This window comes from Takifugu flavidus, chromosome 14 (genome assembly GCF_003711565.1).
Source record: "Takifugu flavidus isolate HTHZ2018 chromosome 14, ASM371156v2, whole genome shotgun sequence".
Lineage (NCBI taxonomy): Eukaryota > Metazoa > Chordata > Actinopteri > Tetraodontiformes > Tetraodontidae > Takifugu > Takifugu flavidus.
Genome location: NC_079533.1, coordinates 11,568,139 through 11,593,995, shown reverse-complemented (window position 1 = coordinate 11,593,995; position 25,857 = coordinate 11,568,139). Strand labels below are relative to the sequence as shown.

Here is a 25,857-nt window from a genome sequence, read left to right as displayed (position 1 = left end):
AAAATATTAGATTTAAGGTCAGTTTAATACATTTAGGAGATTTCAAAGGGCCTAAACTAGGTCAAGGGTCAGGTGAAAACCCAGACCTTGCCAAGTAATTCTCAATCCAGGCACACATACATATAGGTTATCTGTGACTTTGAGCTTTGTTATTTATTCTTCTTTCTAACGCTGACATCAATCGATCTGTCTGTCTGTCCTTCAGAAAAATAACAAGTTATAAACAGATTTTAATGAAAGTTTCAGGAATTGAGATTTGCCAAAGGAACAGATAATTAAAATTTGGTGAGGTTCTAGATTCTGGGAATCTTCAACCTTTGATCAAAGAAAATGAGCATAAAGCAGCCTACTAAGTGGTAGAACCTTGTATTACTCCTGCCTATATCCAGTATATATTATAATACTATAAAGTCTTCAGCTGTTGTATGGCCCCTGAAGGGTAAAAAAAATAAATTCATTTGATCATAAAATCTGCATCACATACAATACTTTAAGGTTATATATATTTATATTTCCTGATTAAAATGTGTAACTAAGCTCTCAACATCTGGGAATCTGTAAATGTCTTGCAGGGGTCGGACTGTAGGTGGCAGCAGAGAGCTGCTGACTGAGGGTTTCCAGTTGGTGTAAAATTTCTTAAATGAGATAATTTTCTGAGTGTTCCTGAAGTTCAGAAGGTACATTTTTAATCCCTAAAATTCATGAAAACAGAGATAAAATAATGATGCAGTCGTGCTGTGTCATCAACAACGTTTGAGATGCGAATAACAAAAGATGCGTCATTTTAAAAGAGCGATACCAACACGAGCTGCTCACTGCAAACACGATCCGCTGAAACCAAATTTGACTCCTCGACAAACACCTCATCTGGCAGGTGTGACAGCACTTTCTGTCAAACCAGTTTGTCCTGGGCTGTGAACCTCCTGCCTGAAATGTTGGTTTAAGAGATGCGAGTGGAAAAAAGAGCGGACATTTTCTTTTTTTTTTTTCTTTTTAAACTTCAGGCTGTTTATTAAAATGTAAACATACAAATATCCTTCATTGGTGCAGGCGGCAAAATCCACCCGTTACAGTTTACTGACTCATTTGTGGGAAGAGCTGTTTCAAACATTGAGAGAGGAGAAAAAGTAATGCCCTGCTTTAAATTTCTACCAGAAACAAAGAAATTAAACAGTCCCAGGTAAAATCTTCTAAATCATCCTTATTCAGTGCATCACAAAGTGGTGGATTAGCATCATGAACGACATTTTACCTGAGATTTTCTATTAGAGGACAGAGTATTTCTGCTGGCTCTACTGGTGAAGAGATCGTGAGGTAAACAGGGGAACAGGTAAACACAGAACTCGTTGATAGACTCATACAAAATATCTAAAAAAGCGTCACAGGTACGTCCTCGTTGGGTTCGCGGATGAGTCCTCGTTCTCGCCGTTGGCCGATAAACTCTCGTCCATCGCATGTTTCAGCTGAGACTTCGTCGACGGCGCCTCGCTGTGTTCGGACTCCGGTTTCTTCAGCTGAGACTTCGTGGTCGATGCCCACGACGCCTCCGACTCCTGCCGGGAGCTCTGCTCCGGCGCCACCCCCCCGAGAGGCCCCGTGTACAGTTTAGTCGACGACCTTTCGTAGTTGGCGGGCCGGGGGACAATGGGCGGAATTTGTGCCATAGGCCCTCTGGACCCTGCGCGGGTGGACCCGTTGGAGGAGCGGACCACCAGGTAGCGCACGGAGGGGCTCTTGTCTTCGTCGTGAGCTTTCAGGGGGCACGCTGAGCTGATGAACAGACCCCCTCCCAGAATGAGCAAGATCGAGGAACCCCACCCGATGTAGAGACAGGCTCCGATCTCCCTCCGCTGAGCATCGATAGAGGCGCTGTAGAACCTCCTCACAATGGCCCCCGCTGCCCAGGAGGTGGGGATGAGAAGGAGGACCCCCGTGACGATCAGCACGGCCCCCGCCGCTACAGCCACCTTACCTTTCACGCCGTTCCTTTCTTCATCTAGGAAGCGCGTGCATTTCCCTCCGATGAAGGCCAGAATCAGGCCCACGCCTCCTACAGTGATGGCGAGGACGGTCAGAGCCCTGGCGGCCTGCAGGTCGGCGCTGAGAGCCAGCAGGGAGTCGTAGGGCTTACACTGGATCTGGCCGGTGCTCTGGATCACACAGGTCATCCAGATGCCCTCCCAGATGGTCTGGGACGTGACAATGGTGCTTCCCACGAAGGCGGTGACGCGCCACATGGGCAGTATGCAGCTGATGATGACCCCTGCCCATCCCACCAGGCAGAGGACGCCCGCCAACATCTGCATCCCCATGGAAGCCATAACGCAGAGGCCAAGGGGACCAAATCAGCCCCGACAGTCCACAGCGAGCGTGCTACGGTTTAGCTGGTCCCACCACGCTCCTTCCGCTGTCACTCCTAATTTTTCCGGCTCAGTTCTTCTTCCTTCGTCAGATTTCCACCGTCTTCATTGCTGCCTCCACTTCTGTCACTTCCCCCTCGCCATGCCTGCAACATTAGGAGACGTCCCGGGTACGAGCTGCTTCAGTTGTGGGTCTGACTCCAGGTGTGTCTCAGCTTGGCCTCGGCTGGTTTGTTTACAACCTGCTCTGCCTCATTTCTCCCCTCCTCCCTCCGTATTTCCTATTCAACGCCGCTCCGTCTGTTCACAGTGGCACATTAGTGACTGCCTGGGAGCTACTGGCCAGGTGTAGCTGCGCCACACCTTTTACAAAAAAAAAGGGGAGGAGGTTGACAGAAAGATGGGTGGGGGGGGTAGAGTAGCTGTGAAAGAGTGACATCATGACTTAGTTTCCTCATCTGTGCCTCCTTTTGGAAAAACTGATTTTCTGTGAGCTCTTCTGTGAGATATTTCTTTAAAGATTGCGAGAATGCAGAATATACATGAAACCAGTTTAACTCCAATAGCACCCCCCCACACACACACACACACAAACAACAACGCACACACACACACACACACACACACACACAAATATGTTGGTGAGGGTGATAACCTTTGACCTGCCAAGAGAAACCCTCGTTTTGGGGGCTCCTGAGCTCTTTGAATGAATACGTGCTCCACTTGGAGAGCACAACAGCGCCCCCTGCCTGTGCCCTGCTACTTGAAACTCCCAGAGATCATTATTGGTATTGATCTCCGTGGCTCACTTCATGTTGGACAGTTTCACTTGTGTTTTGTGGTTTCTTGTCTTCAAACAACTATTGGTATCTGGTTTAATCCAGCAGGATGAGTGGACACAACATTATCTTTCACGCAAACAACCTTGTTTATTCTGACCTCTTCTTAGTGTTTTTAGATCCACATTAGTCACAATACCCAATAATTTGGATGTGGTGGACCAAACAAGGTCTTTTATGATGGTAAAACAGGAGTAGGGAGGGAGCGGATTGAACAAGAAAACAAAGATACAATAAAATGCCCGCCTATCCATTACCTGTGACTGAAGCACAAAGAGGACTGAGGGCGGGGGCGCTAGGCAATAAAGCCAAGATGTTTAAACAGAGACTGTGTGGGGGGAAACAGAACTTACCTGGATCCACAACTGTTTTTATCCCAGCCTGAGAGACGCAACCTGCCTGGCAACTGAAGGTCCAGTGGGAAGCTCTATGGGGTCGTGAGCAGCCATTGGACAGAACGGGGTCAGGTGGGATTCACACAGGTGGAATCATTCAGGGAGATGGCAGCTAAGGCTAGCGACAAGGTATTTGCTATGACGCAAAGAAAAAAGCCCTTGTTCACCTCTGGTACAGAAACCAATAGGAAGGAATGAGTCTGTTTGAGGTTTTAATCAAACTCTGCACCCACGACGACAGATTTGGTCCCTCTAATTCAGCAAAATAGTGAGGAAAATAAATCTCTGCACATGTACAAAGAAGCATATATTTATTAATAGGAGGCAATTGATGCACACACAGTAAAGATTAACATAACAGTTGAGTGTCGTGAAAAGGGAATATTTTTGCTTTTTCTAAAAACAAAGACCAGATCTGACACACTAATATAAGTTTAGTCTTCGTGCATTTCTTTGGCGGTTAAGAACACGACCTGTCTGAACTCAAAGACTTGAAAAACCAGCTTTTCTCTCGAGGCGGTGCTTCGGCGTTTGTCGTCGCTGTCCTACCCTTTCAAAAATTTAGAAAATAGTAAAGTAAGCGTGCTCAAGGGTGGAACGAAAATGTTTCAAAAAGGAAAAAAAAATAACATCAAAAAGGAAGGAAACGCTCCAAACAGCTGAGAATCAACGCTACCAGTATCAATAACTGCAGCGGCAGATGTATAAATACATGATTGGAAATTCATTATTGGTAAATGTGAACACAACAACATGTGCTGGAGATAAAACACAGTTTTCATCAGATGTGATTCTCACAGACATCGATTCAACCAAATTCTGTCCCGGTTCCGGATCCAGTCGGCGGTTTGGGATCCTAGACGTACGCTTTGCTGCTGTCGACCGAGCGAGCTTTGGAATACTTCACGTCATAGTCATTCTCTTTGGGGGGGCAGGAGCTGCAGAGGAGCCCCCCGCCCAGGAACAGCAGCCCTGCGGAGGCCCAGCCGATGTAGAGCGATGCCCCCAGCTCCCTCCTCTGAGCGTTGGTCAAGATGGGGTTGTAGAAGTCCCGGATGATGGTGTTGGCGGTCCAGCAGACGGGGATCAGCACCAGGAGGCCAGCGATGATGAAGATGATCCCTGAAGCGATGGCCACTTTGCACTTCTGGGCTTCATCCTGAACAAAGTTGGTGCACTTGCCGCCCACCACTCCGAGTAAGATCCCGAAGACCCCGACGATGATCGCTATGACGACAAGCGCTCTGGCGGCCTGCAGGTCTTGAGGCAGGATCAGGAGGGAGTCGTAGATCTTGCACTGCATCTGACCCGTGCTCTGAGTTACGCAGTTCATCCACAAACCCTCCCAGATCACCTGAGCGGTGACAATGTTGGCCCCGATAAAGGCCGTGACTCTCCAGGTGGGGAGGGCGCAGATGATGATGCTCCCCAGGAAGCCGATGACGGCCAGGGCCAGACCCAGGATCTGTCTTCCCGTGGACACCATGCTGAGGCTCTGCTGCTATCTCAAACTGAGTGCTTATGACAGAGCGAGGGATTTATTTCCTGCTCACACACTGGTTTCAGTGTAAAAGAAGTCAGAGGAGGAGTTTACAACAATTGTTCCCCCACTCAAACTGGTTTGAGAAGACATCTCGCCTGACCAGATTGTTTCTGAACAGAGAGGAATTGCAGAGATGCTCAAGTGTGTGACCCCCCTTAAGTGACTAATATGATTAAAACCTGCAGGTATCGGTTGGAAATCCTTCAATACGAATAAAGAAGGGACAACGTTTCCCGAGAAGGTATATTTATGGAAAAAAAGTGACAATACTGGAAAATCTTGGAATTTAGTATCAGTTTCTATCAGTTGTGAAACAGTTTCGTGTAACAAAACCTACAAAAGTCAAACCAGAACTCAAATATAGCTCATTTAGCCTTAATTATCATTTCCTGATTATTAGAATAGGAAGCCTTTTGTACCAGAATGACAAAATACACTCACTAAGCTCTGGCAAAACATAAAATAATGATGGCGGATCTCTGTGAGTAAAAGTACAAAATTAGATTCTAAAGCTGAATTTTGTTGAGTAAAATTTAAATATAGTTTAAAAAAAGTTTAAAATATGACACAGAATTAACCAATTTGTGAGTTTTTAAACTTCTAAATGGAAGTTTGTTAATCGGGGCTCCTTCACGGTTCATTTCCTAAAATTGGCCAATGTCGAGGCAGATGCTCTGTTGTGGTCCACAGATTATAGCGTGGAGATCATCCTCGGGGAAAAACATGGACCGATACTGGGGAGGGGGCACTCCCTCGGTCAATGTTGACAGCCTCTTACAGCAGGAGGCCTGCAAATGTCTCCTCAAACACTGGTAAAACACTACTGACTTTCACATACAATATCAGTCCTCAATTGTCACTTTTTTCCTCTTCTTGAATTATAAAAGGACTAGAAGTGTCTAAAAACACATGTAAAGTTGTATTAATTCTGTGGTTTGTAAGTTTATCAAATCAAGACCTGTAGCTGCTTGGTTGTGTCCACTGAGACTCACTGTAGACGCTGTACAAAGGTGGACCTTTATTCAGGGAGTTGTAGGCTCGCAGTTCGGACTGCGCTGCCCGACTCATCCTGGAGTTGTTCGACCCCATGGTGTCAGCCCTGATGGACGCTGGGCGGGTGGAGCTGCCGCTGAACGGAGCCACGCTGCTGTTGGGCACGTTGAGGTACTGCAGAGGTCGAGGCGTCTCCTGGCCGCAGACGATGCAGATGAGAGCTCCTCCCAGCAGAAGCAGCAGGGAGGAGACCCAGCCGATGTAGACGGAGGAGCCCACCTCCCTCTTCAAGGCTGCTGTCACCAAGGGGTCGTTGTAGACTGAAATGGTGATCGCCGCCGACCAGCTGGCTGAGATCAGACACAGGATGCCTGCTATGACACAAAGAGCCCCACCCAGCAGACATGCCTGAAAAACATAAAGATACTAGCATGAAACATTTAAATGGCTGCCATTAATACACCCTTTAACAACATGAATGTAAATGGGATCTTACACACACAGTAATTCAACTGTGTGAGTAATTTGTGATAAAAACACAACTTCTGCACCTTCTTTCTGGACGAATAGTTACTCAGATGCTCTAGCTGGTCAGGCGGACGCCCGCTACAGTTGGCTACGCCTCCTCCCAGGAGGGTGACAAGGAATCCCAAAATGCCAGCAAGGATGGAGATCAACGTGAGTGCACGTCCGGCCTGGATGTCGGAGGTCATGGTGTTGGAGGTGGTGTGTCTCTTGCACTGCATCTGTCCTGTGGCCTGCAGGACACAGTGCAGCCACAGACCGTCCCACACCTACAGGCAGGATTCAAAAAAACATTTAAGCTGACGGAGCTTCAGGATGTCATCTATTTCCATAGCATAGTCCCCTCTTTGGTTGATATTGTGTAAATTTGTGATGATTTAAACACCCATAGTGAGCTTATGTAGAACTTCTTCATTTTGACATCTTTGCACAGTAGCATGAGAACTTACCGACTGCGCCGTTATAATATTTGCTCCCACGAACGATGTCTCCCGCCACATTGGCAGCCCGCATGCCAAGCACACTCCTAAAATGCCCAGTAGAACCAGTGCAAGGCCTCCAATCAGCCTTCCCTGACCCTCCATTTCAAAAAGGAAGCTGCTTTTTTCAGCAGTACCATAAAGGAAGAGGTAGTAAAATGTTAACTTCCCTAAAAATAGAAGCCAGTGGGATTAAAAAGGTGACAATTTCGCATCTTGTCTCCAGTGAAATGGGGACTAAGATCCTGTTGCCTGCTCTTTTCTTCTCTTTGCTGTTATGTTAAGGGGTCAGATGACACAAAAATCAACAGACAGCGAGGTGACAGTAAATATTAGCTCACTTAAATGCCTCGGAGCAAGAACTGAATCAAGTTTTACAGGTTGATGACTAAAGACTTTATTTTTGTCCTCTTCTAATTTTATCTATATTCTCTGTGGAACATTTGACAGAATATACACAACTTTTTAAAACTCGCGATATGCAAAAAGTCCTTCATTTGTCAACATTGGAGCCTACAAAAGGAACTACAAGTAGGATACAAACATTACAAATGTTATACTGAAATAAACAACTTGTATACAAGTGACACAGACAAAATGACTTCAGTTTGAATGTTGCAAATGAAAAAATTTGTAAATTTAAAAAGGAAATTATACATATGTCAGGAAATTAATGCAAAAATGTCAGCATAGTGCAATTAATGAGCCACAGCTCTGCCCTCACATCCTCAGCATCTGTAGGTGCTGCATAAAACCGCTCCGCCAATGACAAGAAGAGCTCCAGATGCCCAGCCCACATAAATGGAGGCCCCCAGTTCCCCCCTCCTCTCTGATGTGGGTAGAGGGTTGTAGAAGCCTGTGATGATAGTGTGAGCGGACCAGCTGACAGGAATAATACACAAGACTCCTGCGATGATGAAGACAATGCCCCCGGACAGGCCGATGTTGGACTTGGTCAATCCTTCATCGCGGTAGAAGTTAGTGCAGCGGGCGCCGACCACGGTCAGTCCGATGGCCACCACGCTGACAGCGATGGAGACGCAGATTAACGCCCGGGAGGCCTGCAGCTCCTGTGGCAAAGCCAGAACCGAGTCGTAGGCCTTGCACTGCGAGTGACCTGTGCTCTGAAACACACAGTTCATCCACAGACCCTCCCAGAAGATCTGAGCCGTGACGATGTTTGAGCCAACAAAGGCCGTCACCTTCCACATGGGCAGCCCGCAGATGAGGATGGTGCCGAGGAAGCCGAGGAAGGCCAAACCCACGCCGACCAGCTGAGTTCGCATTCTGCAGACAAATCAGACCGTTGAGCCCAGGATCATTTTTTGGTCACCTGCTGCGAAAAACGACACCAGTTGTGCTCCGTTGAAGTCGTTTCTCACTTTAACAGGGTGGAGACTATGCTAGTTTGTAGCTCAGGTTTCCTGCTAGTCCTGATTCCTGCACATGAATAAGTAGGAGGAGCATTGTCAGGGACAAACAAACAGCTTCAACCCAAAAGAAAAGACTGGTTTCAAACAGTAGAGGGTACTCCCATTCCCAGGAAACTGACACCTGTTCAGCTCAGAAAGTCCCCGTAAACAAGACCTGACTGGTGAGGAAATGTCACATTTATGGTGCCAAGTTACATCCAGCCGCTGGTGAACTTCCTGCCCAGTTAAATGTCAGTTAACCAGATTTTAGCTGGTGTCAGTTTGGAAAGTAGAAGAGGTGAGCTTTGACCTGCTTACAGGATTGTCATTAGCCCAGATCCATTTGCAAAATTTGAATACATTTAAGCCATTTCTGAACAATGAGGGAAACGACCCAGTTTAAGGATATGGTCCACAAGTTGACGCCGTTCAACTAAACTTGAAGTCGCCAGTGCTGAAATTGACTCCAAATACCGGTACAAAGAAATCAGTTTCAATTAAGGCCAAATCAATGACACTTGACAATTTAGTGACCAAAAATTAATTTATTAAAATACATAAAACTTGAAGGTAAAAACAGTCCAGTCCGACGATGAGCTGGGACGTCAAACATAAGCTCCTGCGCTGGCTGCAGACCGGGGGGCTGAATACTTGATGGAGTAGCGGCTGTCCTTGCTCTGCTTGCATTGACAGCAGAGAAGGGCACCGCCGATGAGCAGGAGGCCCGCCGCTCCCCAGCCGATGAACAGCGCCGCCCCAAGCTCCCTCCTCTGTGCATCGTTCATGATCGGGTTGTAGAAGTTTCTGATGACCGTGTTTGCAGACCAGGACACTGGGATCAGGCAGAGGATCCCGCTGATGATGAAGAACACACCGGCAGCAATGCCCACCTTACTCTTGGCAGTTTCTTCTTCAATGCAGTTGGTGCACTTTGCCCCAGCGACGGACAGCAGGATCCCCATCAAGGCGATCAAGATGGAGATCACCACAAGGGCCCGGGCAGCCTGGAGGTCACGAGGCAGAGCCAGCATGGAGTCGTAGACCTTGCACTGCATCTGGCCGGTGCTCTGCTTCACACAGTTCATCCAGAGGCCCTCCCAGAAGATCTGCGCCGTCACAATGTTGTTGCCGATGAAGGCAGAGACCTTCCACATGGGCAGAGCACAGACAATGATGTCGCCCAGGGAGCCAATGGTCGCCAGAAAAATGCCAAGGATCTGGAGTCCAGTAGAGGCCATTCTCTTGTCAGGATGTACAGCAGCAGCACAAACTCTCCCTGCTCGTAAATGAAGCACAAGGTTCCATCACATCTGTAGCTTTTATATGGGCAGAATTAGCTGATCCTGATTGGTCAAAACTGGACAAACTATTCAAGCTGACTGTGCTCACCTGCTGTGATTAACCAACCAGTTTCAGCTGGAACCATTTGGGCCCTTTTACCAAAGATAGTCCACAACATGAGATGGATCACGGCCCTGCTAGTTCCCTTCTACCTCTGTCACATCTGATAATAGGATACGTCCCTCCGCCACACTCAGCCAAATGGAAGAATTCGGTCTGTTCCCAAAGTGATTGTCTCGACCAACCACTTTGGGAACATCAACATCTGAAAAGAAACCAAATTTAGGTGAAACTCAAATTTATGGCTATATTTATATTTACTTGTTTACACATAGTTCCAGAGCAAATTAGTTTCTGCTGTTTTCTTTTCTTTGCCAGACAAAAAGAATGTTTCTTTAAAAATAAACTTCAGGTTCTAAGTGAAAGTTTATTAGTTAATTTAACTCTCAGTAAATGTGCATTCCTATCATTGTTATTTGCTCATACACACAAATAGAATCTGCTATATCTATTTTTTTTTTTTTACATGTACAGAACTGTCAGATTTTTAAATGTCGTCTTTAAAAATTAAGGCAAAAATGGAATTAAAGGAGTTTTGATAAACCACATTTTGGTTATTATATTTTTACTGTCTGAGGAAATACTGTCCTATTCAGGAAAGCCTTTGTAATGTCTCACTTTGCTTTTTCTGCAGCTCCAGAGGGCCTCTTTGTCGAACACAAATGCCTCTGAACTGAAAGGCAGTGTGATAGATGTTTATATCTAAGGCCAAAGCCCACCCAGAGGTGGGGGCTTTGGCATTTTGAGAGGAAGCTGAGGTTGTATAAAGCTCACTAACAGTGGCCGAGCTTATAGTTTGCAGCCTTTGAATCTGGATCACAGACATACAGCTATGGCATCTTTAGGGTTGCAGATACTGGGCATCGGGCTGGCGGTCCTCGGGTGGCTTGGAAACATCTTGATCTGTATGCTGCCCCTGTGGAAAGTGTCTGCTTTCATCGGGAACAACATTGTGGTGGCTCAGACCATCTGGGAGGGATTGTGGATGACCTGTGTGGTGCAGAGCACCGGCCAGATGCAGTGCAAGGTCTACGACTCCCTGCTGGCTCTGCCTCCGGACCTCCAGGCAGCTCGGGCCATGGTGGTCATCGCCATCCTGTTCTCCCTGTTCGGTCTACTGCTCTCTGTGGTTGGAGGGAAGTGCACCACCTGCATTGGAGACAAGGTAGCAAAAGCAAAGGTGGCCATTTCTGCGGGAGTTTTCTTCATCCTGAGTGGCGCGCTGTGTCTGGTGACTGTGTCTCTGCCTGCTAATACCATCATCAAGGACTTCTACAACCCCATGGTTCCCGACGCCCAAAGGAGGGAGCTGGGAGCGTGTTTGTACGTGGGCTGGGGGGCGTCAGGACTGCTGCTCATCGGCGGCGCTCTCCTCTGCTGTCAGTGCCCGTCGCGAGGAGATCGTTATACTGGAGTAAAATACTCGGCGCCTAAATCCACGACACCGGCAAAGGAATTTGTCTGAGATGCTGCAGTAAATGTGACTCTTTAGCCTTTAAAAATACGTTACTTCACGGTTGGAACATGTTGCTTATCAAGATCTGATTTGCATGCTACTAACCCTTTTTTGAATAACAGTCTTCTTGTTTCATCTTGTTTCTGAACCACACATGAGGACATGTGAGCATATTTGGGTACTAATTCATTTGGGATTTTTGCAGTGTTTTTGTTTTTAAGCCTTGTATTTTTCCTCTTTTCTTTTTATTAATTTAGTGAATAAATATTTGATCAACATGTTTAAGTATCTCTGATCTAATGAACCATAATAATATTATTGAGAATCGCTTACCTAAGATTACCCTGTTTGGGTGATTTCAATGCGGTTGATATAAATTTAGACTTCTCATAATTAAATACATTTGTTTGAGATAAAAACATAATTGGACCAGCCTTGGGGCAGGGTTGGGGTTTGGGATCCATTAAGGGGGAGGATCTCCACCCACAGGCCTCATTCAGCCTCAAACAATTGCCCTGATCTGAAAGAAATCTTAGTTCAGTGTTCTTTGTAAAACTCTTTAGCATCACTCCAAGTTACCTTTGCTGGTTCCTGTTAGAAAAGTTTCTGGGAAGAAAACTTTTATTAACAGTTATACATGATTTTGGAAGTACAATTCAAAATTAAAAGTAAAAAAAATGAATTTAATTTTCACTTGAAATTAAAAGTAAAAAACACACAAAACCGAAATATCACAGGGGAGTTTTGCTTTTCCTCGCACAGACTGGCTTTAAAAACCCTTAAGGTTTGAAATTTATCACCCCGAAAAGACTTGGCAGATGTGCTCTTACTGGGCGATGAGTAAATATCCATTCTTCACAGATATAAACCAGTTGCTGGGCAACATGAATGGAGGCGTACACAGAGCGCTGTTGTCTCCTGACAGTGGCATCCATTTAACTCAACACAGACACTGTAAATTACCACATAAAACAAGAGCAGAGCAAACATCTCAGCCAGATGCAGTAAATTCCCAGGATGGTACTCCCCTGAATTCCTGCACACCTTATCGCTACTGACAAGTTCATTTTCCTTTCCACGCACATATTTTGGACTATATTTCATCCCTGTCTGTTGCAGTCTGTAGATTGTTGCTTCTTTCTTTACAGTAAATGTTCAAAATGCTTAAGTAAGATAAAAATTACAGGTGTTCCCGGACAAATAATCTTATAAAATATTGTTTACGAGATAATTTGTCTGATGAATTAGGCAGTCTTACACATAGTCCACATTGGAAGATGTAGCTCTCGTAGGGGCAAACTTGGCAGGAATGTAAGGACGACCATCTTTTGGGGGGCAGTTGTTGCAGAGGAGACCCCCTCCCAGCAGCAACAGCCCAGAAGAACCCCAGCCGATATAGAGAGCGGCTCCGAGCTCCCTCCTCTGGGCGGCGATCACTAGGGGGTTGTAAAAGTCCCTGATCACAGCATGAGCCGACCACGAAACCGGGATCAGGATCAACAGGGCGGCTATTATGAAGATGACTCCGGCTGTGATGCAGGCTTTGGCCTTAGCCGCTTCGTCCTCCATGCAGTTGGTGCACTTCCCTCCGACCACGGCCATGAGGACGCCAAACACCCCCACGATCACTGAGATGATCACCATGGCCCTGGCAGCCTGCAGGTCCTGAGGCAGCGCCAGCATGGAGTCGTACACCTTACACTGCATCTGACCGGTGCTCTGGACCACGCAGTTCATCCACAGGCCCTCCCAGATGACCTGAGCGGTGACGATGTTGGCCCCCACGAAGGCGGTGACCCTCCACATGGGCAACGCGCAGGTGATGATGGTGCCTAGCCAGCCGAGGAAGGCTAACATTACTCCCATGATCTGGAGCCCCTGAGAAGCCATGCTGGCGATGCTGGTTATCGAGGGTCTGGCAGCAGCTTTCGGACGTTACTGTGTTCTGATGGTCAGAGGTTCCACTGTGAGAAGAAAACTGCCTCCCTATTGTGGTGCAGGGTGGAGTTTTCTACCAGCCAGACAAAAGGGGCTAAAGCTGATACCCGATACCCACAACCCTTGTTCCTGGTCTGCTAGTTGTTCCCATACATCTGAGCTTTGTTTCCTCAAGCTAGCCTTCAAGGGTGTAAACAATGGTTCTACATCCCACCTGTGCTGACGCACACAGACCCTTTCAGCCAAAACCGACCACTGAGCAAACATCAGCGTGCCGGGTAGGTTAAAGAGAACAGAAGGAAGAGAAAGAGGATTTGTTTTTTTAAACCACAACTGGATCAGTCTGTGGGTTTTCATCTTTAGTAATGGCATTTCATTCGTTGTCAGCAAATGGATGCCAAAAATTCACATTTGACAAGGAAATACATTAAATCCTACACCTCCTAAATCCATCAAAAACACAAGCACCTACTTTCTCACCGTTTGAAGAAAGACCAGTTTCTAGCTGACTCCGTTTTTCCGGCCACACCTAAACCTGTTCCGCGAGAAACCCAAACAATAGATGCCTCTCAAATACCGTTAAGATACTAAAGAGAAGGTACAGATGAATGAGTGTGTGTAGGTGTGAAAATAACCAGCAAGCACAGCTCATGTCTTTTTCTTTAACAAAACATTTATTTACATTTTAATCGACACATACTTAATCATACACATATGTTCTATGATAACAAAGCAGGACATCAGGGAGCGTGCTATTGAGGCATAATAATCACCCAGTCCCTTTTAAAAGCATTAATTAAAAAAAAAAGAAATAATAATTTCCAGTTTGGGGTGTGGTTCCTGTTTTGCTATCTGTTTTCATCAAAAGGCAGGAAGGTTTTCCATCCTGTGATAGCAAAACTCACAACTCAGTAGCATCAGTTTATCCACTGTGGTAAACATTGCTTTCATGGTGATATCGATTGATTTGAAACTCAGACGTAGTCTTTCCCCGAGATTGGTGCTGAGGCATCAGACCTGCCGGCATTGTATCGTGCGGTGTAGGAGCCCTTGTCTTTCTTTGGGCAGTTGCAGCACAGCAGTGCACCTCCAATCAGCATCAGGGCGGCTGCGCCCCAGCCGATGTACAGCGCGGCACCCAGCTCTCGTTTCATGGCGGCGGGCACCAGTGGGTTGTTGAAATCCCGGACGACGACGTGGGCTGTCCAGCAGGTGGGGATAAGGCAGAGGATCCCCGCCACAATGAAGGCAACTCCAGCTGCGATGCCCACCTTGGCTTTGGCCGTCGGGTCCTCTATGCAGTTGGTGCATTTCCCTCCAGCGACGGCGAGCAGGATTCCAACGATCCCCACCATTATGGAGATGATGACAAGGGCCCGGGCCGCCTGGAGGTCCGAGCCGAGGGCCAGCATGGAATCGTAGACCTTACACTGCATCTGGCCCGTACTCTGGACCACACAGTTCATCCAAATTCCCTCCCAGGTGGTCTGCGCGGTGATGATGCTGCTCCCGATGAAGGCAGTGACTTTCCACATGGGAAGGGCGCAGGCGATGATGGCGCCGATCCAGCCCACGATCCCCAGGGCGGCCCCGAGCATCTGAAACCCGGTAGACACCATCTTTACAGTTGACTGCGCTTCTCAAAACGAAAAAAACCCTCTCGGCCTGGAACGTGTCTCTGATCACTTCCAGTGGTGTAAACCTGTTGGGCAGCCGTTAACCTCTGGGAGAGAGTCGACTCTCCTGTGCAACACATTGAAAAAGGAGGAGCCAGGAAGGATGACAGCCATTCGGCCTTGCTTTTCAGGTCGTCCCCTGAGCTACACACACCCACAACCTGTTAGTCCCCCCACGGCAGTGTGCTTAACAGAAGCTTAACCTGTCTAACATCCAGCACCACGAGACTGGCACAAAATTACACACCTGTAACTCAATATAACCCAGCAATAATATTTAAACTGCTCCAAAAAAGGGCACAATCTGAACCCCCCCCCCCCCCCCCCCCCCACTTCCCAATTTTCCCTCCCCACTAGTTTCACCTCAGGGAGGGACCCAAGCAAGCCAAAAGTTTTGAAAAGCAGAACTTCAGGATGTCCAAATATGGGCTTGTGATTTGTGTCGCATCACACCTTCAGAAACTATGAGTGACGCAGAGGCGTAGGTGAGGGTTCCCCCGCCCTCTGCTCTGTCGCAGTCATTTGATGAATTGAGGACAAAACACAACACAATTCTATTTTTTAAAAATCTTTTTAATGTAGGTAAATAAAATTCATTTGAGTGGTACGATGAAGTCACTGTTTTCATTACTATATACAGCCTTCATCTATTTCCTTATGACTTTTTCAAAAGAAACTGTTCCGTAATGTTAATTTTAAAGTTATACGCCTGATTGGCTCTTCTCTTCCATCAATCCTGACCTCATTTGTAGCCTTTTAAAGTAAATTCAACCAAAAACTGACTTTTAGAGTCAAATCTATTAAAAATAATGCTGGCAGGTCCTAATTCCCATAACACTATAACTCCTCTTCCAGCATCAGAAAGAGTGGATGAAGAGTTATTTGAATTACTTCTGTGATGCCAAGAAACATAACTTTTCAACATTAACCTATTAACATATTTGCTGGCAAATTGCAAAAACCTACACAAGAACACAACAAACTCACTTGTTCTGTTTTGTAATCTCCACGTTGGCACGTCAAATGATAAATTGTGGGTGGACTTAAAACCCCCTTTATATGAGATTTATATGGCTGATGGTGTCATGTCCCCTCCCCAGCAGCTGAAATGACCTAAAAATAGTCCAGCTTGTCTATGTATCAAAAGAAGAGAATGTCAAAAGGTCGACTTTGAACTCTTTGACGACTTTGGCGCCATGTGAGGACCGATTGTAATAGCAGACGTCTAAGGGGTTTTTTTGTCTGGGAAAGATCACAAGAAGGGGGTTGTGTTTGAAAGACAGAGAGAAAGCAGAATAAAAGAAGCCTGTATAAGTCAGAGGCATATTTATCAGTTCTGGACTTTGCACCCTCGTATTGTGTAACTCTGAAATGACAAAAGGTTTTCTCTGAAGTTTTTATGTGTGCTGTCCTGCACGCTGTCCAAAAGGAGGCAGCAGTGTGTGTTTCTGTGTGTGTGTGTGTGGTGTGTGTGTGTGTGTGTGTGTGTGTGTGTGTGTGTGTGTGTGTGTGTGTGTGTGTGTGAGAAAGAGAGAGAGAGAGAGAGAGAGACTGGTAATAATCTGACCTGAATTACTATCTCTTTGGGGAAGCAGGTGAAATAAAATATTCTAAAGATAAAAACATTGAAAAGCTTGTGTTGAAATAGTGACATAAACAATAATTAAGTTGTTGTTGTTAGAAAAGAAGTGGCGGTCTGTGGGTGTTATCCACGGTGGCGAAAGAGCACTAAAATGCTGTTTCTACTGTCCATAAATCCGTGAAGTAGCTATGAAGTAAACAGCTCCCAACCCTGTTCAAAGGATTTATTACATAGAAACTGGAGCTCCTTGCACATATTACCCAGTGCCTGGCTAAACACTCCCACTGGAATTACCCATCTTCATTTGAATGAGGCAGTTTGAAATGAAGGCTGGTGATTGGACGAAGAAAAAAGAGTGTATTGTTCAAACCCGAGGAGTCGGGGGAGCTGCTGGACGCTCCTCCGGTACAGACAACATAATGTTCATGTTTGTGGGGAGGTGAGCATGCACACATGCACGGGGAGAAGATGGAAATCCCACATTGAGGAAAACCAGAACTGGAATTTAAGCCTTTCTGATATCAATCGACTATACCAAACCTGCAATTACTGTGAAAGTTCCCCTCCGAATGACAACAATCCCATTGTCTACGCATCGTGATGTTGATGAAGAATGAATCACTCAGCAGAGGTGGACCTGAGTTTGCACGAACACTGAAGGGAAGGTGTCCTCTTTCACACAAGAGGAACCGTGACCAAAGCTCAACAACAAATCTCTGATGACGTTGATGGCTCTAAACACATTTAATTATTTTATTATTTGAAGGATGCCTTACATGCTGCACTGTCTGTACCTTATCTACAGCACCATAAATCATCCTAATCAACTCCTTATCTGTACCCTGAAAGAACGAAAGAACCTTCTGCGTGGAAGTCTGCTGTATCGAGTAAAGTTGTTCAGCTGACAGTGGTGTGCAACGCGGAAGTAAATAGTTACTTTTGACGCTTCCAAAAACTTCCCTGGTAAAGTCCAATCAGTCATCTGAGTTCACACTTTGTAAACACAGTCGCCGTGTTTAAATAATGACTAATTCCAAACCCGAACTTTGAGTCAGTTCTTGGCTTTTCAACTGTAAGTCAAGCATGGGCATTATTTAAAGATGATATCTAACTTCTCTTCTCTGGAGTTCATGTTATTTATCTATGACCCAACAGTAGCTAGATAGACAGAAACCAAACACTGACTTAAAGCCTTCTGCATTTTTAACATATTTATAACATATTTCGGGCGATCGTGCCTGATCTACTATCACTTTCTGATGTTTTCCATAACATCTGATCCAAACTCACCCTTGAAATGTCACTGGTTACCTTGTAAACATGATGTGTTTTTTTTTTATCGAACCCAGAAATGAGGATATCCGAATGTGTTGACCTATCTTGTAATTTTGTCTCTTTTGCACAGCCGGTTCACAAAGACAGTGTCAAAATGAGTCTTGCTTCTCTTTTTGCCTTAACTTCCCACACCTAGTCTGGCTGGCTCATATCTCACTTCTGTTTTTATGGCGGTAGGTGAGGATGGTGAGATTACAAATGTGCCATTAAGCACGGGGAAGCAACCTGAGAATGAGTAATCCTTCTGCCAACTGAAACTCACTTATCAAACGCGGTCAGTGTTTCAGCGTCTGGGTGAAACTCCCCAAACAGCACCAATATGTTTCTGCAGAAAACCACCTCTGGAGGTGAACTTAAAAGAGAGCCTAGACCCAGGAGTGAAATGAACCAAGCTTCACTTTAGTGTCGAGGCCAAGCTAATGCTAACATGCTGTAAATCCTCCACTATGGTGGTGTTTATAACCAGCTGTAGTTACGACGCTACATATTGATGTACAGGTCGTGTTTCAGGTAAAGTATTTATTCAGATATACAGCAGCTATAAATCTACAATCACTGTAAACATATTTTTATCAGTTTATTTATCAGCTTCCTGACACGTGTTAATCATGGAACAATTATAAATCAAATTATAGATGACACAATATAATCAAAATAGTCTACATTAGGTACCGTATTATATTACCTGTGCCACATATACAAAAGTTTTTTTTTATTGTGGTAGTTGATCAGATACAACTTTTAAGGGCTGATGATGGAATTTCTAAATAAAGGGGCCCAAAAAGTAAGATTCATTGAGAATAATGTGAAAAATATACAGTCATTAAACACACCAAGAAGCTGAGGGGGGCAAAGATCGCAATGACAGGAAGCACAGCAGTAAAACCTGCTGCTGCTGTAACACATCAACAGAAGGTGACTATGGAAGTGCTCAGACAAGAGGAAACATATCTCACACTGGGAGGAAGACTCAACTAGAGACCTTTAAAATAACAGGAACTAAACAACAAAAAATGATGAGAAATGTCACTATAAACCAAGAATCAGGCCAGCTGAGAAACGATCTAGTTCACAGCCAATGGTGATAGAAAAGCTATTTTTAAATGTACTGGTTTGACATTAACTTGTTATTGGTATGTACAGTAACGAGGACACACATTTGAGCTGTAAGTTCCACTGGAGGCTGTAAAAGCAGAGAAGACAGTGGAAACACAGGCCCGCATCTATTAGAGCAAATGTTTGGAGGCTACGCTTGCGTATCTGTTACAGTCTCATATGGTCACCTATCAACCACATAACAAACTCCGCCGTGGCCACTCATTACCTCTGGAGGGCAATAAAGCAATCACGCCCAGACCTACCATGGGCAAAAGGTTAAACTATAAAGATACAACTCACTCGAAACAACACGGAAGAGCACCACAACTGCTAAATGAGGCCAAGGCCCAGGACTCACCTGATTGGCTCATCTAGGGCGCTGATCTCATCTCTGAAGGGGTTTGACCACTTGGCGATAAAACATTGCACACATAAGGGTCATCGACTCTTTGCGAGAAGGGACAACACCTGAGCGGGCAGAGTTTAAGGAAAAAGAACGCCGCAACGGACCAACACGACTGGATTGAACATTGGGCACCGTAGCGACAGCACCTTCAGGTGACAGGGAAAGTAGACGAGAGAAAGAGGACATTTAATTAAGTGGAAAACAACCGAGATTCTAAAAGAGGAGACTCATCGGGGCGCAAGATGGCATCTTTTGGACTCGAAGTGACGGGCGTCTCCCTGTCAGTGCTCGGCTGGGTGCTGAGCATAATCAGTTGCGCCTTGCCCATGTGGAAGGTCTCGGCGTTTATTGGTGCCAACATTGTGACGGCTCAGGTGTTCTGGCAGGGGCTGTGGATGAACTGTGTGTTCCAGAGCACGGGACAGATGCAGTGTAAGGTCTACGACTCCATGCTGGCTTTGCCTCAGGACCTGCAAGCCGCCAGGGCGCTCACCATTGTCTCCATCATCGTGGGGTTGGTGGCCCTCCTTATTTCGATGGTGGGGGCCAAGTGCACCAATTGCATTGAGGATGAAGGGGTGAAAGCCCGGGTGATGATCTCATCGGGAGCGGCGTTCATCGCAGCGGCCCTGGCGGAGCTGATACCGGTCTCCTGGTCAGCGAACACCATCGTGGTGGAGTTCTACAGCCCGCTCATCCCTACTGGTCAGAAGATGGAGATCGGTGCGGCCCTGTATCTCGGCTGGGCCGCCGCCGCACTACTAATGGTTGGAGGGTGCATCCTCTGCTGCAGCTGCCCTCCAAGGGAAGAGAAAACCCTCCAGTACAACATGCCAAACCGGAGCCGCATGGCGTACTCGGCCGCACCGAGGTCAGTCGCTCAGAGCTCGTACACTCGGAGGGACTACGTGTAGAGGGACAATCCACAGTCTGACTTTTACATTCATGTATTGAAATATTACTAGAAATTGTCACAATTGTTCAACCGGGACGGAAATGGTGCAGAAGTCGAAAACTGGATTTGAGACATGAATGTGTACCTTTTAATACTTTCCATAGGATTCACACAGATGTTTAATAGTTCTGTTTACAAGGTTCTAACGCAACTGGGAGATGGCTAAACACAGTAAAGATACAGTAGTTTATAGATCCAGCACATATTTATTACTTGTGTTTTAAATAGTTCACATTGTGAATGTTTCACTGATGATTCGGTACATGAGTAACATCTACGGACTGTTTTACCAAATGTTTTCTTCCAAAAACACAAGAGATGTGAATGTGAACTATGGTGATGTTTCACTGATTATTACTGACTGTTTAGAGACTTTTTCTACATGCGGATGCTTTTATAAAACGTGGTTGCTTGTCTTAAAGTATATTTTACAAAGAGAAAGAGCAGGACAGGGAGGAAAAAGTTTGTAAATACATGAGTTTTTGTAATATTTTGATCAATATTTTATCAATCATTTATATATACATATAACATATAATTTAATAAAGATTTATCTTGAGCAACGAATGGACTGAATTTATCTTCCTGACCAGTAGTCTCCACTTCGACATAGATTCTGAACTGTGGTGGATACCATCTTTTCCTGTTTTGAATAGTCAAATTTTGTCCGTGTTTTCCAACTGAGATAACCTTCATTTCCATCTTCTGTGCAACATACAAAAAATAAAGAAAAAACACAGAGATGGGCAACTTATTAACCTCTATTCACCCATATCTAAGAAAAATCATTTATCATAGCTGTGTGTGAGTCTGGATTAAAGGTCCATTAGGTGTTCTCTCGCCAAACGTAGCATTTAAAAGAAAAAAGTAAAAGATAATGGCAAATAATAAAAACTTTGCTTGTATTTCAGTATAAAATAGTGCTCATCTGCAAAATATTGGCTTTTAAAGCAAAAGGTATCAATGTGCACTGCCCACTTTCAGTATGTAAATGTAAGTAAATGTTGGATGACACAAAACCCCACAGGTGCCTGAAAGGAACAGTCGGACCTTTGCTGATATTCCTGCACCAACACGCGACATATATCAACACACGTGTTCACCTATAGGTCATGGCGGTTATCTCAGATGCAATGCATCAACGCATGTTGTCCCCTAAACACGAGAAAGTAGCAGTGGTCCAGGGAAAAGGCCATGGGTGTGTTTAGGTGTTGATGACCCATTGTGTTTGATGGCAAAACACCAGCGGGACAAAAGACGTTTGATTGGGTTGACTGGGCCACGGTGAGTCTATATCAAACTGCTACTGCAGATTCTTGAGTGACATTGAAAGAGATTCTATTTAATAATCTACCCAGCAGTACAGCACGTATGATGCTTTCGAGGCCCTGCGGCCTTTTAGTTTTAGAGCATTTCCGTGTCGTGTAGCGCTCCGTATTTGTGGGATTGTTCCAGCACTTAATATCAGTCTGACATTTCACGGACAATAAATTTACCATAAGTGACTCTGCTGATAGGAAACGTCCAGTCACCTCGTAACATTCATTACCAAAACCTCACCTGTGAACTTTTAAGCTGCAAAAGCAGATTCTACCAGGCAGGTGTGTGCCTACAGGGGGTGTGTGGTAAAGAGTGTCAACGATACTGAGGAGGCTGCGGTGTATATATGCTAAAGGTGTCTGGATATCAGCCCATTATGTTTTCTTTCTCCTCCTGTTTACTCTGGGTGCAGTTATTCCGGTTTCCAGACTTGCTGTGGATGTCTTTTCCGACATCAAATCCTGATTGTTGAAGAAACCAACACTAGGGAAACGAGGAAGTAACAGAAGACCTACGGTGTGAGGTGAAGTTCGGGCTTTTTTCAAATTTTCTGTCTACATACCAACTCGCCCTGGTGACCTAAACGGCTCGATTAAGTGTTTTGTTGCTAGGCCAGACTGGGAGATTCACCTGGTCTGTTGTGTCAACACTGGCCAGGTCACCTCCTCCCTCACACTGTAAATGGATGTTCCACAAAGCAACAAGCAATGACTGACAACTCTGAATGTTAAATGTTAAATTCGTTGAATCTGTCTTCTACAAGTGGAGCAACCATCAAATGCACGTACATTTTCTCACTAAAATGAAAAGAAGAAGGTACAAATGTACTTCTAAGCCACTTTCTGTAACTTATTTAGACTCATTAATCAACATTTATGCCTCCTTTATGGTTTTCTGAGACAAACAGTGGAAATGTTACCTGAAATGGTGCAAACATTGGGGGACAAATCTGTCCATGTTTCAGTTACCTGACAATGTTCCCTGTGACCCACCCCCACATGCACACTCCCTCCATCACCTCACTGTCTGCAGCCACCCTCCTCCACCATAAGCACACAAGTGGTGGTTTTTTCTTTCTCTACATTGTTGACATCACTGCCCGGGGACTCCTCCTTGCTCCCCAGTGGTATAAAGGATCTCTGGTTTCTGCGGCAGCATCTCATAGCAACGCCACACCCAGCAGCAGGTGAGCAAGCCCTTCACAACTCTCAAGGACACCGCGGGTGTACAAGCTTCTCTTGAATTTGGCTGCAATTTTAAGGTTCGCTCATCAGAGAGGGAGCCGACATGTCGATGGGTATGGAGATTGTGGGCATCGCCCTAGGAGTCATTGGATTTATCATTACGATTGTGTCAACGGCCTTGCCGATGTGGAGGGTGACGGCTTTCATCGGGGCCAACATCATCACGGCTCAGGTTATCTGGGAGGGTTTATGGATGAACTGTGTCACTCAGAGCACCGGCCAGATGCAGTGCAAGGTCTACGACTCTTTGCTGGCTTTGACTCCGGAGCTGCAAGCCTCCAGGGCCATGATGGTCATCGCCATCATACTCGGAGTCCTCGGAGTCATGATCTCCATCGTCGGCGCCAAATGCACTAACTGCATCGAAGAAGAGGGGGCTAAGGCTAAAGTCATGATCATCGCTGGGATCTTCTTCATTCTCGGTGGTGTTCTGGTCCTCATCCCCGTCTCCTGGACCGCCCACGTCGTCATCCGAGATTTCTACAACCCAATCCTGAGCAACCCACAAAGGAGAGAGCTGGGAGCAGCGCTCTACATTGGCTGGGCGGCCGCCGCCTTGCTCCTGATTGGCGGGGCCATGCTGTGCAGCAGCTGTCCGCCAAAAGAGGAGAAGTACAAGCCACCGCGCATGGCCTACTCCACCCCACGGAGCGCCAGCGCAGGTGGAGTTTACGATAGAAAAGACTACGTTTGATAGAGGGGAAAAAGGCTACCGTGAAAGGGAAATATTGTTGCACACCGAGTGTTTTGTATTTGAGTGTCTTTGTGTTTTTTTGGTGTTCATTTGTGTTTAACCGACAAAGTAAACCCCAATGAAAGACTCCGAGATGAAGAAGAGTGTATGAAAACTGGACTGTTTGCTTTGCTTTCCTTATTTGAGCTTTTAAAAAAAATCAATCTCCCATCCTTATAATATAAAATGCTTGTCTTTATGACCTGAATCTCTGTTATTTTATTTATATTTAAAAGCACCTGCTTTCTTGTGTGTGTGTGTGTGTGTGTGTGTGTGTGTGTGTGTGTGTGTGTGTGCTGTTCACTGTAAATATCTTTTGTCTGGCTGATGCTGAATTTAATTATTAGCTATAATTATTTTGTTAAAACCCTAATTCTACTGACTGCTTCATGTAATGCGATTGTTCCATTCCAAGTGTGTGCGTGCGCGCGTGTGTGTGTGCGTGCGTGCGCACGTGCATGTGTGAGTGTGTGTTTATCTTAATATTTGCATAGGAGAGTTTCTGCTGAGACCGAAACTGAAGATGGAACCTTAACGACAGCTCATGTGACAAGTTTAACTCTTTGAGGCCACGAAGGGCGCCGCTTCGATAGCAAAACGGACTCACTTGTTTAAAGTCAATTTTATATTTCTTATCATAAAACTAATGTGTTTGTGATGTGTTTGAACAATATATTGTCCTTTGTGCTCATTTTAAGCATTTTAGAGTCTTTTATATATCAAAAACCTGCTTGTCCGTGTCAAATGTCAGCCAGTGTGTGTGTGTGAGAGAGCAAGCCTGAGGGAACATTACTGCAGGATATTCCCTGAACAAGAGTCAAATCAACATTTCATTACTTTGTTAATGTATTGTGTTGTTCAAACACTGTAAAAAGAGTGGATTTTTTTTATCAATACAATAAAAGGCTTACTTATTAAATGTTTAACAGTTCTGAGGAATTATGTTTTAATTTTTAACCCCACTACACTCACAAAAGATCGTTTAATTTTGTTTGCCTCGGACAAACAGGGATCCGTCTGGATCAAGCTTCAGACGGGTTTTTGCAGTTTCTTTGTGCAATGAACATTTGAGCAGTTAGTCCGCCTGTCAGAGAGAACAGCCCTCGCTCTGGGTGTGGCCGTCACAGCTGTCTCCATTACCTGCCAACCCAGAGGGGAAAAATTTGGTTAAGGTTTTCGACAGGCTTTAAAAAAGCAGTAGTGTTTTGTTTGTCAGAAGAATAGGTCACCATTACACCAATATTTGACTGTATCACCACAGATCGGTCAAAGGTCACCAATACATCTGACCCCTTTGAGCATCAGGCATGTAATTTAAGGCCTAAAAAAATAGTGGGGCTTTATTGGAATATTGGATAAAAAGCTGAGATGAAATAAATGGTTATGTTGGATTTCCTGGGAAAAAAAACCAAAATGAAATACACACAGTAACACAGGTGTGACACAGTATTTAACTTATTTATGGAGATGATCGTAGTGGATTCCTCTGCTCATTCTGTAGTTGCACTAACCCACAATCAGGATGATTTGAACTGCCCAGCATTGTCTTATTGACCTAAGGCTGCTTTTATATCCAAGCTTATGTACAGTATGTACAAATTCCACAGTCTGGACCAAAGCTTGAATTTTAGATAAGAACTCGACGTCAACCCTTGGCTCCATTTACAGATTTACATCTTGTTTCTTCACTCCTTCACACGTACATCAAGTCTTTTTTCAGTTCAGCAGACACTGCATAATGTACAGATATCTGCCCTCATCAAACACTATCATTCAGAACTCGTTTTTGTAGTTTGCACCTGTAATATTATTTCTGGATAATTAAGAATAAGATTCTTGTCAACATTGTTATTTTTTCTGATTAGTTAAATTTTATAGCCATATATCCCTGTAGTCTTCTACGTTTTATTCAAGACCAGGAAGGAAGCTTAAAGTGTTCCAGCTCTCAGAAGTGGGAAACAAGATTGTTATCTAGTATCTCATACATGCGAGTCAGTATATGCTCTTATGATCGTAGGTGAGATAAAGGTAAATACAGTTGTAAGTAGTTGTAAACAAAGTGTAGTAGCAGCTTGGTAATCGAGGGCCCATCGGCTTTGGTTCTTTAAAGAGCAATGGTCAGAGATCTGCGGTCCGTTGATCACTTGGTTGCCTTGATCAAGGTGCA

The 25,857-nt window shown here is 45.2% G+C and overlaps 8 protein-coding genes across 9 annotated transcripts; 3 read left to right on the top strand and 5 right to left on the bottom strand.

Annotated features, from left to right (window-relative positions):
- Positions 1 to 965: 965 nt before the first annotated feature.
- Positions 966 to 5,255, bottom strand: LOC130537617 (claudin-4-like). Of its 2 annotated transcripts, none has more exons than XM_057054535.1 (2): positions 3,553 to 3,601; positions 966 to 2,782 (listed from the first exon to the last, which is right to left on the bottom strand). In XM_057054535.1, the coding sequence occupies exon 2, from the start codon at positions 2,319 to 2,321 to the stop codon at positions 1,380 to 1,382; it is 942 nt and encodes a 313-aa protein (XP_056910515.1). In that variant the 5' UTR covers positions 2,322 to 2,782; positions 3,553 to 3,601; the 3' UTR covers positions 966 to 1,379. The 2 variants fall into 2 exon arrangements, with proteins under 2 accessions (XP_056910515.1, XP_056910516.1); XM_057054536.1 differs by lacking the exon at positions 3,553 to 3,601 and adding an exon at positions 4,607 to 5,255 and having other exon boundaries at positions 969 to 2,333.
- A 152-nt stretch (positions 5,256 to 5,407) lies between these two features.
- On the bottom strand, positions 5,408 to 7,370 carry LOC130537621 (claudin-4-like). The gene is made up of 3 exons (XM_057054541.1): positions 7,105 to 7,370; positions 6,682 to 6,924; positions 5,408 to 6,538 (listed from the first exon to the last, which is right to left on the bottom strand). The coding sequence occupies exons 1-3, from the start codon at positions 7,237 to 7,239 to the stop codon at positions 6,089 to 6,091; spliced, it is 828 nt and encodes a 275-aa protein (XP_056910521.1). The 5' UTR covers positions 7,240 to 7,370; the 3' UTR covers positions 5,408 to 6,088.
- Positions 7,371 to 7,506: 136 nt separating this feature from the next.
- On the bottom strand, positions 7,507 to 9,851 carry LOC130537628 (claudin-like protein ZF-A89). Its single transcript, XM_057054550.1, has 2 exons — positions 9,278 to 9,851; positions 7,507 to 8,408 (listed from the first exon to the last, which is right to left on the bottom strand). The coding sequence occupies exons 1-2, from the start codon at positions 9,782 to 9,784 to the stop codon at positions 7,863 to 7,865; spliced, it is 1,053 nt and encodes a 350-aa protein (XP_056910530.1). The 5' UTR covers positions 9,785 to 9,851; the 3' UTR covers positions 7,507 to 7,862.
- Positions 9,852 to 9,936: 85 nt separating this feature from the next.
- cldn29 (claudin 29) lies at positions 9,937 to 11,681 on the top strand. Its single transcript, XM_057054547.1, has 2 exons — positions 9,937 to 10,173; positions 10,582 to 11,681. The coding sequence occupies exon 2, from the start codon at positions 10,780 to 10,782 to the stop codon at positions 11,410 to 11,412; it is 633 nt and encodes a 210-aa protein (XP_056910527.1). The 5' UTR covers positions 9,937 to 10,173; positions 10,582 to 10,779; the 3' UTR covers positions 11,413 to 11,681.
- A 142-nt stretch (positions 11,682 to 11,823) lies between these two features.
- LOC130537625 (claudin-4) lies at positions 11,824 to 13,916 on the bottom strand. The gene has a single exon (XM_057054545.1). The coding sequence runs from the start codon at positions 13,291 to 13,293 to the stop codon at positions 12,658 to 12,660; it is 636 nt and encodes a 211-aa protein (XP_056910525.1). The 5' UTR covers positions 13,294 to 13,916; the 3' UTR covers positions 11,824 to 12,657.
- Positions 13,917 to 13,994: 78 nt separating this feature from the next.
- Positions 13,995 to 15,093, bottom strand: cldnb (claudin b). Its single transcript, XM_057054544.1, has one exon. The coding sequence runs from the start codon at positions 14,958 to 14,960 to the stop codon at positions 14,316 to 14,318; it is 645 nt and encodes a 214-aa protein (XP_056910524.1). The 5' UTR covers positions 14,961 to 15,093; the 3' UTR covers positions 13,995 to 14,315.
- Positions 15,094 to 19,347: 4,254 nt separating this feature from the next.
- LOC130537622 (claudin-4-like) lies at positions 19,348 to 20,960 on the top strand. Its single transcript, XM_057054542.1, has one exon. It carries the CDS (start codon positions 19,681 to 19,683, stop codon positions 20,350 to 20,352), a length of 672 nt encoding a protein of 223 aa, XP_056910522.1. The 5' UTR covers positions 19,348 to 19,680; the 3' UTR covers positions 20,353 to 20,960.
- Positions 20,961 to 22,880: 1,920 nt separating this feature from the next.
- On the top strand, positions 22,881 to 24,616 carry LOC130537623 (claudin-3-like). Its single transcript, XM_057054543.1, has one exon. It carries the CDS (start codon positions 23,001 to 23,003, stop codon positions 23,649 to 23,651), a length of 651 nt encoding a protein of 216 aa, XP_056910523.1. The 5' UTR covers positions 22,881 to 23,000; the 3' UTR covers positions 23,652 to 24,616.
- The last annotated feature ends 1,241 nt before the right edge of the window (positions 24,617 to 25,857 follow it).

What these genes read in the sequence shown, in the direction of transcription:
- LOC130537623 (XM_057054543.1), top strand. Translation starts at nt 23,001, where the DNA reads ATGTCGATGGGTATGGAGATTGTGGGCATCGCCCTAGGAGTCATTGGA.
- LOC130537617 (XM_057054536.1), bottom strand. Translation starts at nt 5,080, where the DNA reads ATGGTGTCCACGGGAAGACAGATCCTGGGTCTGGCCCTGGCCGTCATC. An exon ending in TGACCAACGCTCAGAGGAGG is followed by an intron (nt 2,334 to 4,606) that starts GAGCTGGGGGCA and finishes TTTGGTCCCCTT; the next exon opens with GGCCTCTGCGTTATGGCTTC.
- LOC130537628 (XM_057054550.1), bottom strand. Translation starts at nt 9,784, where the DNA reads ATGGCCTCTACTGGACTCCAGATCCTTGGCATTTTTCTGGCGACCATT. An exon ending in CGCTGTTCATCGGCTGGGGA is followed by an intron (nt 8,409 to 9,277) that starts GCGGCGGGCCTC and finishes ATGCGAACTCAG; the next exon opens with CTGGTCGGCGTGGGTTTGGC.
- LOC130537621 (XM_057054541.1), bottom strand. Translation starts at nt 7,239, where the DNA reads ATGGAGGGTCAGGGAAGGCTGATTGGAGGCCTTGCACTGGTTCTACTG. An exon ending in ATATTATAACGGCGCAGTCG is followed by an intron (nt 6,925 to 7,104) that starts GTAAGTTCTCAT and finishes TCCTGCCTGTAG; the next exon opens with GTGTGGGACGGTCTGTGGCT. An exon ending in ACTATTCGTCCAGAAAGAAG is followed by an intron (nt 6,539 to 6,681) that starts GTGCAGAAGTTG and finishes TATGTTTTTCAG; the next exon opens with GCATGTCTGCTGGGTGGGGC.
- cldnb (XM_057054544.1), bottom strand. Translation starts at nt 14,960, where the DNA reads ATGGTGTCTACCGGGTTTCAGATGCTCGGGGCCGCCCTGGGGATCGTG.
- LOC130537622 (XM_057054542.1), top strand. Translation starts at nt 19,681, where the DNA reads ATGGCATCTTTTGGACTCGAAGTGACGGGCGTCTCCCTGTCAGTGCTC.
- cldn29 (XM_057054547.1), top strand. Translation starts at nt 10,780, where the DNA reads ATGGCATCTTTAGGGTTGCAGATACTGGGCATCGGGCTGGCGGTCCTC.
- LOC130537625 (XM_057054545.1), bottom strand. Translation starts at nt 13,293, where the DNA reads ATGGCTTCTCAGGGGCTCCAGATCATGGGAGTAATGTTAGCCTTCCTC.